General features: G+C 40.9%; 1 protein-coding gene and 1 long non-coding RNA gene across 3 annotated transcripts; both read left to right on the forward strand.

The window, feature by feature from the left end:
• The first annotated feature begins 1,807 nt into the window (after positions 1 to 1,807).
• On the forward strand, positions 1,808 to 3,999 carry LOC112077808 (uncharacterized). Its single transcript, XR_002895503.2, has 4 exons — positions 1,808 to 1,888; positions 2,022 to 2,066; positions 2,284 to 2,337; positions 3,948 to 3,999. It is a non-coding gene; the product is annotated as an uncharacterized lncRNA (long non-coding RNA).
• A 130-nt stretch (positions 4,000 to 4,129) lies between these two features.
• On the forward strand, positions 4,130 to 16,739 carry LOC112077807 (uncharacterized). 2 transcript variants are annotated; one of them, XM_024144242.2, is made up of 8 exons: positions 4,130 to 4,268; positions 8,539 to 9,006; positions 10,922 to 11,005; positions 13,048 to 13,206; positions 13,973 to 14,293; positions 14,836 to 15,054; positions 15,491 to 15,661; positions 16,000 to 16,739. In XM_024144242.2, the coding sequence occupies exons 1-8, from the start codon at positions 4,266 to 4,268 to the stop codon at positions 16,168 to 16,170; spliced, it is 1,596 nt and encodes a 531-aa protein (XP_024000010.1). In that variant the 5' UTR covers positions 4,130 to 4,265; the 3' UTR covers positions 16,171 to 16,739. The 2 variants fall into 2 exon arrangements, with proteins under 2 accessions (XP_024000010.1, XP_070297933.1); XM_070441832.1 differs by having other exon boundaries at positions 13,066 to 13,206.
• The last annotated feature ends 1,165 nt before the right edge of the window (positions 16,740 to 17,904 follow it).

A 17,904-nucleotide genomic window follows, 5' to 3' on the forward strand; every position in this document is an offset into this window, starting at 1 on the left:
TGGGGAAAGTCAGAGGCCTCTCTTCTGGCTCAAAACCCTCTGTAGTCTAGCTTTGATGGAGATTGGAGAGAGGTCATTTTAACTGTTTTGCTAGACGTTTTCCTGACAGCTGAGGTGAATTATATCATAACACCAGACCACAACACACACACACACACACAACACACATTTCACACTTGCTTGTTCATCATCTTATGCTCAGATACAATTTTGTTGCAATTTCGGCTGTGGCCACTCACACACACACATATCGACGAGCTCATTTAGACAGAGCACTGGTAAGCAAGCAACGAAAGACTAATGGAAAATGCAGGTTCACATGAGTCAGGTAATTCAAACTTTAATGGCATAGAAAGCCTACTAAGCTTATATGTTAGTTTAAGATGTCAAAAAACACTTCACTAACCACACCACACACCCAACCACAACACACACATCAGCACACACACGAGCACCAACAGAGTTCAATCATTGGTTTCATACAGAACAGAGAATCTTGTTTCTTCTCATGGTGTGAGTCTTTAGTTGCCTTTTGGCAAACTCACCAACACAGCGAACGCAACTAGACTACCATCGAGTGACCACTAATTATCAACAGCAGCATGCGCCTACACGAGACTTCTGCCGACACCATCTGCTCGCATGCGTACAGCATCACACAGTAGCACCATTTGAGTGAGAGCGCTTAGGAGGGTGAGAGCTGCTAGAAGATATTTAGTTGTACGATTGCGAAGGTTCATCTTATGGTCCTCCGCAAATACCACAGGACGACGAAAAGCCTCCTGAGGAACTTCACTTCAAGAGTGAGACGCTATTACACGCGCGCTGATTCTTGTCACACAGAAGTGGTCCGAACGCAAAGTGTCGCGCTGTTGTTATCCACTGAGACTTGTCTTCGAGGTAGGGTTGAGTTAGTCGAGACCCGCAGATTGAATGACATCGAAAGGTGTCTTCGTGAGTGAGGATTACAGGGAAAACTACTCTCCCACGCATTTATAAGAGAATGTTAGTGTATGAGGAGCCAACTGAGTAGCTAGGTAGACATATTAGATGTGTGGACTCTTCAAGTGTGCCTGTCAGCAAGGAATTTTTAAGGTTACATATGGTACATACAACATTTGCACTCCAGATCTGCTGCGCAAGTTGCAGCAATTTCGTTACCGACTTCAATCTGTGCTCCAAATCCTGCCTGAAGCTCTACGGACAATTCCTTCAACCTCATGACTTGGTTTTTGCTCTGACATGTAGTCAACTGTGGACCTTATATAGACAAGTGTGTGCCTTTTTCCAAATCATGTCCAATCAATTGAATTTACCACAGGTGGACTCCAATGAAGTTGTAGAAACATCTCAAGGATGACCAATGGAAACAGGATGCACTGAGCTCAATTTGAGTCTCTACTAAAGGGTCTGAATACTTATGTAAATAAGATATTTCTGTTTTTTATTCTTAATAATGTGCTAACATTTCTAAAAACCTGCTTTCACTTTGTTCTATGGGTTTCTGTGTAGATTGCTGAAAAACATTTTTTTAATACGTTTTAGAATATGGCTGTAACGTAACAAAATGTCAAGGGTCTGAATCCTTTCTGAATGTAGATTATATATATCATTCTGGTAAAAATCCCAGTTGGAAGACATCCTGCAATCAGGATGGAATTAGCAGGAAATCCATGAACCTCCAATCGGGATGTGGGAAAGTTAACGCAATTTTGCGACCTTATATATAGGCTACAGATAAGGTCAAGGTCAAGATTGTTTTGTTGTCCCACAGAGAAAGCCAAGATGAAAGAATCTGTGAAAGAATGGAAGAGGAGGAGAGGAGGAGGATGAGGAGGAAGAAGAAGAAGAAGAAAAGCCACAGAAGAAGATGAAGGACTCCCTAGACGTATTCAACAGGTATTTGTTGATTGATTTGAATTGGATGATGATTGATTGGTTTTGGTTTGTCACTGTCCTTGCGTACAAAAAGCATTTGGATGATATGATGTCAATTGAATTTCTCATAATTATTCATCCAGAAGGTAAAAGAGGACGAAAAACAAGAGTTGAAATCACAGAGAAAGGTTTGTATTTATGAATTTATTTTAATATTGGGTGTTTGTCACTTTTTAAACGTGTACATGACACTGCAACAATATGTCCCCGTGGGGACAATAAAGTCAGGAAGGAKACGGGTGGGTCTAATCCTTAGATTTATCAATTTAGCATAAGCGTAAACGCTATATACTCACCAAATTAAAAACAAAATTTGTAGGCTAGCAAACCCATGTCTTTTTACAGAAGGTACAGATGAAAGAGAAGGAGGAGGAAGTTGAGTGGAAGCCAGAGAAAATTGTGAGTTTTTTATTTATTTATTTTTATTACACTTTTATTTATTTATTTTTATTACACTTTTATTTATTTAACCAGGAAGTCCCATTTTGAGTTTAGAAAGACCTCTTTCTAATGGGAGGCGAAGACGTTTGTCTGTCTTCACTATATAATGGATATGCCACTCCGATAGGTCGATTTTATATAAGAGAGATCCCAGAGTAGAGCCTTGAGGGACGCCACCCACATGAATACAGTGGCAGGAGTGAAGAGTCCTCAACATGTGATTATTATTAGGCTGTGCCCTAACTGGCACCATATTCCCTATATAGTGCACTATAAACAGTGCCTTCAAAAAGTATTCATACCCCTTGACTTATTCCACATGTTTTGGTGTTACAGTCTGATTTCAAAATGGATTCAAAAAAAGAAAATCCACCCATCTACACACAATATCCCATAATGACAAAGTAATACTTTTTTTGGGGGGGGGGGAATGTTTGCGAATGTATAAAAAAAAAAATGAAATGCAGAAATATCTTATTTACATAAGTATTCACACTCTTGAGTCAATACATGTTAGAATCAGATTTGGCAGCGATTACAGCTTTGGGTTTTTCTTGGTAAATTACTAAGAGCTATGAGACTCGAAATTGAGTTCAGGTCCATCCTGTTTCCATTGATCATCCTTGAGATGTTTCTACAACTTGATTGGAGTCCACCTGTGGTAAATTCAAATGATTGGACATGATTCAGACATGATTCAGAAAGGCACACACCTGTCTATATAAGGTCCCACAGTTGACAGTGTATGTCAGAGCAAAAACTACGCTTTGAGTTCGAAGGAATTGCCCGTAGAGCTCAGAGACAGGATTGTGTCGAGGCACAGATCTGGGGAATGGTACCCCAAAAAATGTCTGCAGAATTGAAGGTACCCAAGAACACAGTGGCCTCCATCATTCTTAAAATGGAAGAAGTTTGGAACCACCAAGACTCTTCCTAGAGCTGGACGCCCGGGCCAATCGGTGAAGTGCCTTGGTACTGGTCGTAGAAAAAATTACTTCACTGGATTTTGGAATACTATAATAGATTCTAGAACAGCCTAACCCTTCTTTGCGAGGCATTGGAAATCCTCCCTGGTCTTTGTTGAATCTGTATTTGAAATTCACTGCTTGACTAAGGGACCCTAAAGATAATTGTATGTGTGGGGGTACAGAGATGAGGTAGTTATTAAAAYATCACGTTAAACACTTTTATTGCACACGGATGGTGTCATGCATCTTATTATGTGACTTGTTAAGCAAATTTTTACTCCTGAACTTATTTAGGCTTGTCAAAACAAAGCGATTGAATATTTGACAAGACATTTCTGCGTTTTCATTTTTAATTAATTTGTAAATATATATATATTTTTTAAACACAATTCCACTTTGTGTGTGTGTGTGTGTGTGTGTGTGTGTGTGTGTGTGTGTGTGTTTGCAGTGACCACAAAAGCTAAATGTAATCCATTTTTTAATTCAGGCTGCAATAACAAATGTGTAAAAAGTCACTGTAGGGAAGTGTGCTACTTGGATGCTTCCAAGGTACTCCATAGATGTTTTGGAGTGACATTTCTTTCTGTTGTCATCCTACAGGTGTATAACCACAGCGAAGGAAGTGACTCTGAAGAGGCACATGAAACCAATATCTAACGTATAAGGTGAGTCGTGGGAAGACTGGAGTCCAAATGGCATTCTTCACCCTCTTTTTCCTGCTCACTCGCCAGGTGTGTGTACGACTAATTCTTCATTTGTTTCTTCTTTTCTCTCAGGGTAAATTGAAGAAGCGTACTCAGGGCTGTGGTCAGTGTGCTCCTGCCAGCGTACAGATTGTGGTAATGTGTCTACCTGGACAAGCCCAAGAACGGCGGAGCCACAAGAAGAAACAGAAGTGAAGTACCGCGCTGTCTTAATATGGTACATATGGTTCTTTATGGTACAATATGGTCTGGTGTATGGTTCTTTATGTAAATTGGTTCTTTATGGTACATATGGTTCTTTTGGTAATATGGTTCTTTATGGTACATATGGTTTTTTATGGTACATATGGTTCTTTATGGTACATATGGTTTTTTGATATGGTTCTGGTGTATGTTCTTTATGTAATATGGTTCTGGTGTATGGTTCTTTATGGTACATAGGGTTCTTTATGGTACATATGGTTCTGGTGAATGGTTCTTTATGGTTCTGGTGTATGGTTTTTATGGTTCTTATGGTTCTGGTGTATGGTTCTTATGGTACATATGGTTCTGGTGTATGTTTCTTATTGTACATATGGTTCTTTATGGTACATATGGTTTGGGTGTATGGTTCTTTATGGTATATGGTTCTGGTGTATGGTCTTTATGGTACATATGGTACTATGGTTCTGGTGTATGGTTCTTTATGTACATATGGTTTGGTGTATGGTTCTTTATGGTACATGGTCTGGTGATGGTTCGGGTGTATGGTTTGATGTATGGTTCTTATGGTACATATGGTTCTGGGGTATGGTACATATGGTTCTTTAGGTACATATGGTTCTGATGTATGGTTCTTTATGGTACATATGGTTTCTAGTGTATGGTTCTTTTATGGTACATATGGTTCTGATGTATGGTTCTTTATGGTACATATGGTTCTAGTGTATGGTTCTTTATGTACATATGGTTCTGATGTTGGTTCTTTTGGTCATATGGTTCTATGTATGGTTTCTTTATGGTACATATGGTTCTAGTGTATGGTTCTTTATGGTACATATGTTCTTTATGGTACATATGGCCCGGGTGTATGGTTCTTCATGGTACATATGGTTCTAGTGTATGGTTCTTTATGGTACATATGGTTCTAGTGTATGGTTTTATGTCATATTGTTCTTTATGGTACATATGGCCCTGGTGTTGGTTCTTTATGGTACATATGGTTCTGGTGTATGACTCTTTATGTAATATGGTTCTGGTGTTGGTACATATGGTTCTGGTGTGTATGGTTCTTTATGGTACATATGGTTCTGGTGTATGGTTCTTTATGGTATATGGTAAGTTGAAGTCGGAAGTTTACATACACCTTAGCCAAATACATTTAAACTCAGTTACTGTTTAATCCTAGTAAAAATTCCCTGTCTTAGGTAGTTAGGATCACACTTTATTTAAGAATGTGAAATGTCAGATAATAGTAGAGAGAATGAAATAATTTCAGTTTTTATTTTTTCATCACATTCCCAGTGGGTCAGAAGTTTACATCACCTCAATTAGTATTTGGTAGCATTGCCTTAAATTGTTTAAGGTCATATGTTTCGGGTAGATCCCAAGCTTCCCACAATAAGTTGGGTGAAATTTTGTGGTCCTTTCCTCTGACAAAGCTGGTGTAATGAGTCAGGTTTGTAGGTCTCTTGCTCTGCACACTTTTTTTGCCAGTTTCAAATATTAATAAGATCGAGGTAGGGCTTTGTGATGCTCAATATATTGACTTTGTTGTCCTTAGCAATCTCATTGTCCACATTTTGGAAGTATGCTTGGGTCGTCTTTGAGAGACATTTGCACCAAGCTTTAACTTCCTGACTGATGTCTTAAGATGTTGCTTCAATATATTACATAATTTTTCCTGCTCATGATGCCATCTTTTGTGAAGTGCCACAGTCCCTCCTGCAGCAAAGTCTCACAAATGATGTGCCACCCCGTGCTTCCAGTTGGGATGGTGTTCTTCGGCTTGCAGTCCCCCTTTTTTCCTCCAAACATAACGATGGTCATTAGTGCAAACAGTTATATTTTGTTTCATCAGACAAGGATTTCTCCAAAAGGTACGATCTTTGTCCATGTGCAGTTGCAACAGTAGTCTGGCTTTTTTATGGTGGTTGTGGGAGCAATGGTTCTTTTTGCTGAGCGCTTTTCAGCTTATGTCGATTATAGGATTGTTTACTGTGGAATTATGAGATTACTTTTTGTACCTGTTTCTCTCAGCATCTTCACAAGGTTCTTATGCTGTTGTGTTTCTGGGATTGATTTGCACTTTTCACACAGGTTCTTCTATGGCTCGTACAGTGTAATCTGGGCAGGCGTCTTCTTTCTATGAGTTGGTATTGTAGAGCTGGTGGTCATGTGTGTTTATACTTGTTTCGTAAATTTGTTGTACGATGAACCGTGGTTGTTCAGGCATTGGTGGGAATTGCGTCTCAAGGAAAACAGATCTTTGTGGAGGTCTACAATTTTTTTTCTGAGGTCTTGGCTGATTTCTTTTGATTTCCCATGATGTCAAGCAAAAGGCACTGAGTTTGAAGGTAGGCTTGAAATACATTATGGTACCTCAATTGACTCAATTATGTCAATTAGCCTATCATACTTCTAAGAGCTGTGTGACATCATTTTTCTGGAATTTTTCCAAGCTGTTTATAGGGCACAGTCAACTTAGTGTATGTAAGCTTCTTGAACCTCCTGGAATTGTGATCCTGATTTTTATAAGTGAAAGTATATTTTGTGAAACTTGTTTAGGAAACATACTGTTTGTGTTATTGCTAGATATAGTTATGAGTCTAGTACTTCTTTCAAAAGGTACTATAGTTTTGTGGTACAAGTACATTTGTGGAGTGGTTGTTTTTGGTATTGGTTTTTTGGTTTCGGTTTTTATGGTATTTGGTTTAATGGTATGGTTTCTTTAGGTGTTTGTGTTTTTATGGTATTTTGGTTTTTATGTATGTTTGGTTTTTTGGTATTGTTTTATGGTATTTTTAGGTTTGTTTTATGGTGTTTGTGTCTTATGGTTTTTTTGTTTTTAGGTTTTTGGTCGGTATCTTGGGTTCTTTTATGGTTTTTGTTTGTTTTGTGCTTTTGGTTTTTGGTTATGGATTTCTTATGTATGGTTTTATTTTTGGTTTAGGTTTTTGGTTTTTGGTTCTTTATGGTATTTGGTTATTGGTTTTTGGTTCATTGGTTCTTTCGTTGTTTTTGGTTCTATATGTTTAGGTATTTGGTATTGTTTTTTTGGTTCTGGTTTTTAGGTATTTGGTGGTTTTGTTGGTTTGTGGTTGATTGTTGTGGTTCTTAAATTGGTTTTGAATGGTGTTTTATATTGATTCTTTAATGGTACTTTTGGTTTTTGTGTGTATTCGCTTCTGGTTCTTTTGGTTGATTTGGTTCTTCTAATGGTTTCTATGGTTGTGTTGGTTGTTATATTTTGGCTCCAGTTTTTTTATGTGTATTTTGTGTTCTGGATTATTGGTTTTTTTTGCGTATTTGGTTCTAGATGGGCTTTTATTGGTATTTTTTGTGTTTTTTTGGTTATTTGGTTTATGAGTGGTGTTTCGTAATGGTTCAGTTTTTGGTATTATGTTATGGTTTCGTTTTGGATTTTGTGTTTATGTATATGTGGTTTGTGTGTCGTTGTTGTAATTCTTGTATGGATTCTGTGTTGTCTTTATGCTAATTTGTTCTTTACTGGTAAATTATGGGCTTCTTGTATCGGTTTGTTTTTATGGTTTTGGGTTCTATACACGGTGGTTTTTGTTGGTTTTTGGTTCTATATGAGTCATGTTTTTGTTCTATATCTTGTTTTGGTTCTGATATATCAATTTATGGTATTTGGGTTCATTTTGGTATTTTGGTTCTTTATGGTATTTGGTTCTTTATGGTATGTTGTTCTTTAGGGTTTGGTTGTAGTGCTGTTTCTTTATGGTATTGGCTGGTTCGTATATGGGGTTCTTTTTGGTGTTTTTGTGTTACTATATGACTTCTTTTGATGTATTTGGTTCTTTATGGTGTTTTGGTTTTTAATGTTATTGGTTATCTTATGGTTCTATAGGTGTGTGTTCTGTTTTGGTATTTGGTTTCTTGTGGATGGTATTTGGGTTCTTTATGTGTATTTGTTCTTTATGGTTTTTGGTTCTATTATGGTTTGGTTTGCGTATGGGTGGTTTTTTTTTGTATTAATGTGTTCTGGTGGGTTTTATTAAGGTTTGGTTCTGTTCTTTATTGGTATAGTGGTTCTTTTTGGTTATGGTATGTGGTGGTTAAGAGAATGTGTTTTCAATTTGTGTTAGATTATTTCGCAAAATCTCGTGACATTGTTTTTCAAAGATTATTTAAATTGTATTTCACAAACACACACAAACTCTTAATCCTTTTATAGGCGTAAGTAGTATGTATGTATGTATGTATGTATGTATGTATGTATGTATGTATGTATGTATGTGTAATTAAAAGCCTTCTCCCTCCAGCCCACCAAAAGGGACTTAATGGGAAGCTACTTTAAGAAACACCTGACAGAAGACCCAGGTGGCCAGAGTGTTCGCATTGGACGAGGAAGTGCTCTTCCAGGAAGTGTTCCTATTTCACCAGGAAGTGTTCCTATTTCACCAGGAGCTGTAGTAGGACGTGGACCAGGATATGTACTATTAGGAAGGACACTTTCAAAATGGCGTATGATAAAACCAGGAAGTGGATCAACAGTTGGCACAGGGAGGGGACGTGGTCGGCCCCCTAAACACTTCACCAAACGGAGGAGACGAGTATGGAGCCAGGGCCCCGAGAGTGATACGACAGAGACGGACGAGAGTGACGAGGAAGAGGAACCAGGTTACACCGTTTCCACCCAGTCGTTGGAGCACAGCCCTGRGGGAGAGGATGGAGAGAGATGGGCGGAACTACAGGAGTACGAYGACGATGTGCCTGAACAAATATATCAGGTAAGCTCTCTCTGACGGTCTCTGTGGTCGAGTCCCAATAACCTCTCCTTTCTCCTGAAGTGTRCACTTTCCTTCATGGATTTGAAAGGAAATGGTTGGTATATGGACCCCCCCCCTAGCCCATGCCTATATACCTATTCAATACTTTTACATTTTGGGTAGAAGTGAACTAGTGCACACTTCAGGAGGAAGGAGAGCTTATTGGGACACTGTCCTAAACGGGGCACGTTAAATCGGGTTACAAGCCTCATCTGGCCCGCGRGCCGCCAGTTTGAGACCTCTGTTCTAGATCAGAGGGGGTTTTCAAACCTCTCGTCGGGGATCCCCAGCCGTTCCATGTATCTGAACTATTCAAGAACTTTCACACCTGATTTGAACTAATTATTAGGTAAAGATAAGTAGGTCAATTGTGAAACGTCTGGGAGTCCCTGAGAACTACATGGTTCTCTATATCCAATCAAATGTATTTATATAGCCCTTCGTACATCAGCTGATATCTGATGTATATCAAAGTCATATGTACTGAGTCAATGGTAACATGGCTATATACACAGAGTACCAGTACTGAGTCAATGATAACATGACTGTATACACAGAGTACCAGTACTGAGTCAATGATAACATGGCTCTCTACACAGAGTACCAGTACTGAGTCAATGAGTAACAATAACATGGTACTATACACAGAGGGCCTTGAGGAGCTCTCGGGTGGGCCCCGGAGGGGAGCTCTCTCGGGTGGGCCCCGGAGGGGAGCTCTCTTGGGTGGGCCCTGGAGGAACTTTTTTCTTAATCTTGATAATTTTTGGGAACACTCACTTGTAAATGTGACCGGTGGAATGCACATATAATTAAGACTTGGGAGCATCAGATCAGATATTGAATGGCATGTGGTTCCATCTGTATCGCCGTGTCAGTGTCCAGTGTGTTCAGGCTGCTGTAACATTTGGCTCATTTGAGGAACAAAGGTGACAACCATTTAGACAAGTCTGATTTTAGGCTTAGCTGTACCACAGCCTCTGYCGTAGAGACAAACGGAGCGTTGCTTTGTGGACCACGGTTACGCCTTTTTACAGAAAACCATCTTGTCTCAAACTGTTCAAAACTAAACATCCCCCCCAAAAAATTCTTACATTGTTTTTGGAATTTTACCCCCTTTTTCTCCCCAATWTCGTGGTATCCAATTGTTAGTAATTACTATCTTGTCTCATCTCTACAACTCCCGTACGGGCTCGGGAGAGACGAAGGTCGAAAGCCATGCGTCCTCCGAAGCACAACCCAACCAAGCCGCACTGCTTCTTAACACAGCACGCCTCCAACCCGGAAGCCAGCCGCACCAATGTGTCGGAGGAAACACCGTGCACCTGGAGACCTTGGTTAGCGCCCACTGCGCCCGGCCCGCCACAGGAGTCGCTGGTGCGCGATGAGACAAGGATATCCCTACCGGCCAAACCCTCCCTAACTCGGACGACGCTAGGCTTTCGAGACATGATAGACAAGATAGTAACTACTAACAATTGGATAGGTGCGTCGCCCCACGGACCTCCCGGTCGCGGCCGGCTGCGACAGAGCCTGGGCGCGAACCCAGAGTCTCTGGTGGCACAGCTAGCGCTGCGATGCAGTGTCCTAGACCACTGAGCCACCCGGGAGGCCACTAAACATCTATTTTACTGGAGCTTTTACGGAACGCGGAACGCTCTTCAAGGTGTTACACACATAATTATCATGAGTAAGGAACTATCCCAACTAATAAAATAGTTAAAATAACTCCTATTTAATATATTTATATATTTATTTTTTAAATGTGACACAAAGTGGATGATATGGAGGTCATTACCTCTAAATAAATGAATAAGGACGTTTTAGTTTGGTTATCCACGATACAATATGATATTTCTTAATCTTCCTCTGGTTCTAGATGTCTCCATCCTCCATCGTGCCTGTAAACCCCGGTAGTGGTTTATCTGAGTCAGAGGAACCCTACCCCAGCAGCTGTGTGCAGGTAAGGACCAACAACGCATACAAATGTACAGTTGAAGTCGGGGAGTTGGAGTTATTAAAACTCGTTTTTAAACTACTCCACAAATTTCTTGTTAACAAGCTATAGTTTCTGGCAAGTCGGTTAGGACATCTACTTTGTGCATGACATAAGTCATTTGTCTAACAATTGTTTACAGACAGATTATTTCACTTATAATTCACTGTATCACAATTCCAGTGGGTCAGAAGTTTACATGCACTAAGTTGACTGTGCCTTTAAACCGCTTGGAAAATGCCAGAAAAGGATGTCATGGCTTTAGAAGCTTCTGATAGGCTAATTGATGTAATTTGAGTCAATTGGAGGTGTACCTGTGGATATATTTCAAGGCCTACCTTCAAACTCAGTGCCTCTTTGCTTGACATCATGGGAAAATCAAAATAAATCAACCAAGACCTCATAAAAAAAATTGTAGACCTCCACAAGTCTGGTTCATCCTTGGGAGCAATTTCCAAACGCCTGAAGGTACCACATTCATCTGTACAAACAATAGTACGCAAGTATAAACACCATGGGACCACGCAGCCGTCATACCACTCAGGAAGGAGACGTGTTCTGTCTCCTAGAGATGAACGTACTTTGGTACAAAAAGTGCAAATCAATCCCAGAACAACAGGCTACCCGAAACGTTTGACCCAAGTTAAACAATTTCAAGGCAATGCTACCAAATACTAATTGAGTGTATGTAAACTTCTCACCCACTGGTAATGTGATGAAAGAAATAAAAACTGAAATAAATCATTCTCTCTACTATTATTCTGACATTTCACATTCTTAAAATAAAGTGGTGATCCTAACTGACCTAAGACAGGGAATTTTTACTAGGATTAAATGTCAGGAATTGTGAGAAACTGAGTTTAAATGTATTTCGCTAAGGTGTATGTAAACTTCCGACTTCAAGTGTACACATACATACATACTGTGTGTGTACATACCGTGTGCATTCGGAAAGGATTTTGACCCCTTGACTTTTCACACATTTTGCTAGGTAACAGCTTTATTCTAAAATGTATTAAATCATTTCCCCCCTCATCAATCTACACACAATACCCCATAATGACAAGGCAAAAACAGGTTTAAAAGAAATAATGAAATATCATATTTACATAAGTATTCAGACCCTTTTACTCAGTACTTTGTTGAAGCACCTTTGGCAGCGATTACAACCTCGAGTCTTCTTGGGTATGACGCTACAAGGTTGGCACACCTACAGTACCGGTCAAAAGTTTGGACACACCTAGTCATTCCAGGGTTTTCATTTATTTTTTACTATTTTCTACATTGTAGAATAATAGTGAAGACATCAAAACTATGAAATAACACATATGGAGTTATGTAGTAACCAAAAAAAGTGTTAAAACAAATCAAAATATATTTTATATTGGAGATTCTTCAAGGTAGCCACCGTTTTTGCCTTGACAGCTTTGCACGTATCCCTAATTGCTCATGTAATTCGCTCTTGAGAAGAGCATCTGCTTAAATGTAACAACTGCTTGTAGAATTTTATTTATTTGTTTAACCTGTGATCCTGAACCTCTCCATTACTCCGTCCTTTAGTTCTGGATGTCATGGTAGGCTATCGCTGGTACTCCATGTAATTCCAGGCAAGGCAGGTCGCAGGGCTGATGGAAACGCCAGCAGCGGGGATTTTAGACAGCCACAAGCCCGGAACATTCCGCAGGCCCACAAGGGCTAAACGTGTTGCGGGCTGTGTTCAAGCCGTCAAGGAAACCTTGCTAGCTTGATATCTAGTTAGCAGCTAGGCTAGCTGCTATAACAAGCGGCTCTTCAAACGATTTAGTTGACAGGATCCCTGGACAGATATAGCGGTCCCAGCCACTGAGGCTAACCGGGTCGCTAGTAACCAAACCTTTTCAATCGGACTTTTTTTTTTCCCGAGACTTTCAAAGCAACAAACTCCCTTGTTCAGCATGCATTACACCAATTTCAATTGACCATAATGCTGAATGTATGCATCGATAGTATAATTGTATTAATGTCCCCAGCCCTACCCCTATCCCCAGCCCTACCTCTATCAGCAGCCCTACCCCTATCCCCAGCCCTACCCCCAGAGCTGTTACCAGGGCGACCATGGCAACCTCCAGTTCATCAGGATGAACGGCAACCAAATTACCATCACCCCTGGCCCCAGCCTCGCTTCTCAGGTAGTGAGTCACACACATCATCACCGTATTCACAAATTAGCTAGCTCTTGCTGAATGGGACTTTTCACTGGAAATCTATTGCATTGTCCCAGCTTGGTGCGTATAACCAGCTAGTCCGTAGATTTAGTATAACCATCTAGTCCGTAGATTTAGTAAAACCATCTAGTCCGTAGATTTAGTAAAACCATCTAGTCCGTAGATTTAGTTAAACCATCTAGTCCGTAGATTTAGTTAAAACCAGCTAGTCCGTAGATTTAGTTAAACCAAGCTAGTCCGTAGATTAGTTAAGCCAAGCTAGTCCGTAGATTTAGTAAAGCCAAGCTAGTCTGTAGATTTAGGAAAACCAAGCTAGTCTGTAGATTTAGTAAAACCAAGCCAGTCTGTAGATTTGAGTAAACCCAAGCTCGTCCGTAGGTTTAGTAAAACCAAGCTAGTCCGTAGATTTAGTAAAACCAAGCTGGTCCGTAGGTTTTAGTAAAAACCAAGCTAGTTCGTAAGTTTAGTAAAAACCAAGCTAGTCCGTAGATTTTAGTAAAAACCAAGCTAGTCCGTAGATTTTAGTAAAAACCAAGCTCGTCCGTAGATTTTAGTAAAAACCAAGCTAGTCCGTAGGTTAGTAAAAACCAAGCTAGTCCGTAGGTTTAGTAAAAACCAAGCTAGTCCGTAGGCTTTAGTAAAAACCAAGCTAGTCCGTAGATTTAGTAAAACCAAGCTGATCAATGTTTTTGTTGTATTTCTAATGCTCTCCTACTCGATTTCTCCCAAGGCCTCCACAGTCCTGGAACCTGCGGTTGAACCCCCGTCCGTTAACTACATGACATCTGAACCAACGGCTGTGCAGCAAAGAGGTCCGCCTCTACACCAGCCCCTGACCGAGCCCTCCTCACCGTACAGTATGAGCAGGACAGAGACGGGCACGCTAGACTACACCGAGGAGGAGCAACTCGTAGAGCTGTTCGCCGAGATACCTCGAACCGTCATCCACCTCGGACCACTTGACCCGCCAGAGGTCACAGGGTCAAAGGGCATGCCTAGGTTGACCGCCGAGGTCATCCACGATGTCACTCCCGATGATGTCACTCCAGAGGTGAGCTGTCCATCAGTCCCTCTCTTTTAATCTCTCTCCCTTTGTTCTTTACCCTATCCAGCATGGACATTACTGGATTGGTTATCTCTCTTTATCTAGCATGGACATGGAGAGATCCATGATCTCTAGCATGTCCATGATAGGTGATTGGATATCTCTCTCCATCGATCATGGACATGATTGGACATCTCTCTCCATCGATCATGGACATGATTGGATATCTCTCTCTCTCCATCGTTCATGGACATGATTGGATTGGTTATCTCTCTCTCCATCGTTCATGGACATGATTGGATTGGTTATCTCTCTCTCCATCGATCATGGACATGATTGGATTGGTTATCTCTCTCTCCATCGATCATGGACATGATTGGATTGGTTATCTGTACAGGGCAAACTAAATTAACCTCGGATCAAGTGTTTGGGACTATTTTGACACATGTATTTAACCCAGTTTTGATCTCTCCACACATTCATCTCGGTCATTACTCTCTCTCTCTCTCTCTCTCGCGCTCCTCCCTCTACCTCCACCCTCCCTCTAGATCACAGAGATCTTCAGTCTGGCCGACGGCAGCGAGTCCTGTGGTGACGGGAGCGAGGCAGCTCTATTTGGGTTCCTGAGGGCCCTGCGCCGCACGGTGCTACCAGCCCACTGGGTCGGGGTCATGGCCAGGGGACCTCTATTACAACTCCTCCAGTGCTCTAAACTCTCCACCATGGCTGACACGGTTCTGCTGATCCAACCGGGCTTCTGCTTCCAGGTAGGGAACGAAAATGACTTCCAGCACAAGTTCAATTCAACTTAGGGTCCAGATGGCACCCTATTCCCTAAATTAACGCACTACTTTTGACTACTCCTTTTGGTCTCGTTACGGATTAAGGTTTTAGGGCAGAAACGCCATCCGTAACTTTGACACCTCCTTTTTTTTATCAGTCCGATTTTCCTTTTGGGCCTACAGCACCCAAAGCCTCACCTCCAAAGTATTTTACAACTTAATGTTAGAGTGTTTCTCGTAAGTTTTTAAGTATCTGTTTACAGAAAACCGAAGTATGGATTACAGTTTTGTCCAGGCCCATTGAGTACTTTTCAGGGCGAGGAACCATCTAACATTGTTGTAAAATACTGAACTTCCCCTTTAAGCTTCTGAACTACTGAAGGATGAGTTGAGCTTGTTATTGTGCATCGTCTTCAACCAGGTGACGGTACAGGGCCAGCCCCTGCTGCTGACCCACCCCCTGTACGAGGTCCACCCTCCCCGCCTCGGAACCATCACCCAGCTGGTCACTCTGCTGCTGGACCTGGAGACCCTGATGGTCTGCCCCGGCTTCCCTGTCAGGCAGCCCGCCCTGGAGGACACGGGCATGGAGGTGAGACCCAGAAAGACTCCTGCCCTATGGTTCGATCTCCTGTTTCTGTAATGAGGCAGCTTGATGTACCAGTACACCCCCTGAACAGGACACTAGTCTATCTCTGGCCCTTACTCCCAATCCAGCTCCTTAATGCTGAGTGGAACAGGTCTCAGTTTGATAACCGTTTCCCAATACATTCTAAATGTTATTTAAGAGCTACAAATACACTCCAAACTATATCTTCAGGTGTTTGTAAAAGCAGACTAAAGTCTCTAGAATGCATCTTTTAACATGTCATTGTGCAATACATTTTTTATTTTTTTATTTTAATTTACAATGTCCCGTTTTACCGGTAGGTGATGGAGCCCGTCCTTTGTGTGAGGGCGGCCATCTGTGAACTGCTGGTCCCCCTGGAGGAGGAGAGGTGTGAGAGGTGTAGAGACATCGTGGAGGAGGAGGACCTGGAACTTGTGGAGGAGGGGGGACTGGAATTTGAGCTGGAGTTGGGGGAGGATGGGTGGGTGTAACAGGGTTGGAGGGTGTGACTTGAACCCCCGGGACAAGACTGTGTTAGCCTGCTGAGCTAAATCCTAAACTTGTGTTAGTCCACCAAGCTAAAACTCTAGGCAGGTTTACTTGTTATGCAAGTGTGGTTCACGGAACCACGTAAATACAGGAACCCAAGTCCAGGTTGCTCATCAAGCCAGCATGGTTCACCGTACGGGACTTTGTTTTTTGGAGAACCAGGACGTGGATGGGTACACCTCCAAACCAACGCAGAAGTGCCTGCGTATGATTGACATTCAATTTGGTGCTTTTAGAAATAGAATGACTAGAAAATCATTCTATTCATTGTATTTCTATGACTAGAATTCTGTCTTTAGTTATGGACATGACTGAAAATGTCTTCCAACACATCACGGGTCGTTTACCATTAGATCAGGCAGACCAGTGTTGTTTTTTACTTCTGTATTTGACACTTAATGTTGTTGGCATTTAAAACAAATGAAAGTTCTCAACACGAGGCAACTGGGATATCAACATGACTACTTGTCTTTGGTTTCTGGACCAGCCATTATTTAATTTTTTTTTTTTTTTTTTTTTTTTTCAATTTTAATTGTTTTTTTTTTTATTTTTTTTTTTTTTTTTTTATTTTTTTAAAAAAAAAAAAAAAAAAAAAAAAAATTTTTTTTTTTTTTTTTACATTATTGTTTATTTTTAAAACATTGTTTTTATTTTTTTAAACATTGTATTATTTTTAAAACATTTTTTTTGTTTTGTTCATCAGTCATCACTGTATTTCATAGACTACATAACACACACACAGACTAGTAGCAATGTATGTATGGAAGACTGGCTGCTTAACATTCATTTAAGATCTAGTAACGTTATATGTACAGTACCAGTCAACAGTTTGGACACACCTACTCATTCAAGGTTTTTTTTTTATGTGTCAAATTTTCTACATTGTAGAATAATAGTGAAGACATCAAAACTATGAAATAACACATATGGAATCATGTTGTATCAGCTTTGCACATTCTTGGCGTTTTCTCAACCAGCTTCACCTGGAATGTTTTTCCAACATTCTTGAAATAGTTCCCACATATGCTGAGCACTTGTTGGCTGTTTTTCCTTCACTCTGCGGTCCATCTCATCCCAAACAATCTAAATTGGGTTGAGGTCGGGTGATTGTGGAGGCCAGATCATCTGATGCAGCACTCCATCACCCATCTTTGGTCAAATAGCCCTTACACAGCCTGGRGGTGTGTTGGGTCATTGTCCTGTTGAAAAACAAATGATAGTCCCACTAAGCCCAAACCAGATGGGATGGCGTATCCCTGCAGAATGCTGTCGTGTAGCCATGCTGGTTAAGTGTGCCTTGAATTCWAAATAAATCACTGACAGTGTTACCAGCAAAGCRCCCCCACACCATCACACCTCCTCCTCCATGCTTCACGGTGGGAACCACACATGTGGAGATCATCTGTTCACCTACTCTCAAATTTGGACTCCAGACCAAAGGACAGATTTCCACCGGTCTAATGTCCATTGCTCGTGTTTCTTGGTTCAAGCAAGTCTCTTCTTATTATTGGTGTCCTTTAGTAGTGGTTTCTTTGCAGCAATTCGACTATGAAGGCCTGATTCACACAGTCTCCTCTGAACAGTTGATGTTGAGATGTGTCTGTTACTTGAACTCTGTGACGCATTTATTTGGGCTGCAATCTGAGGCTGGTAACTCTAATGAACTTATCCTCTGC

Source organism: Salvelinus sp. IW2-2015, unplaced genomic scaffold (assembly GCF_002910315.2).
Source record: "Salvelinus sp. IW2-2015 unplaced genomic scaffold, ASM291031v2 Un_scaffold4931, whole genome shotgun sequence".
Lineage (NCBI taxonomy): Eukaryota > Metazoa > Chordata > Actinopteri > Salmoniformes > Salmonidae > Salvelinus > Salvelinus sp. IW2-2015.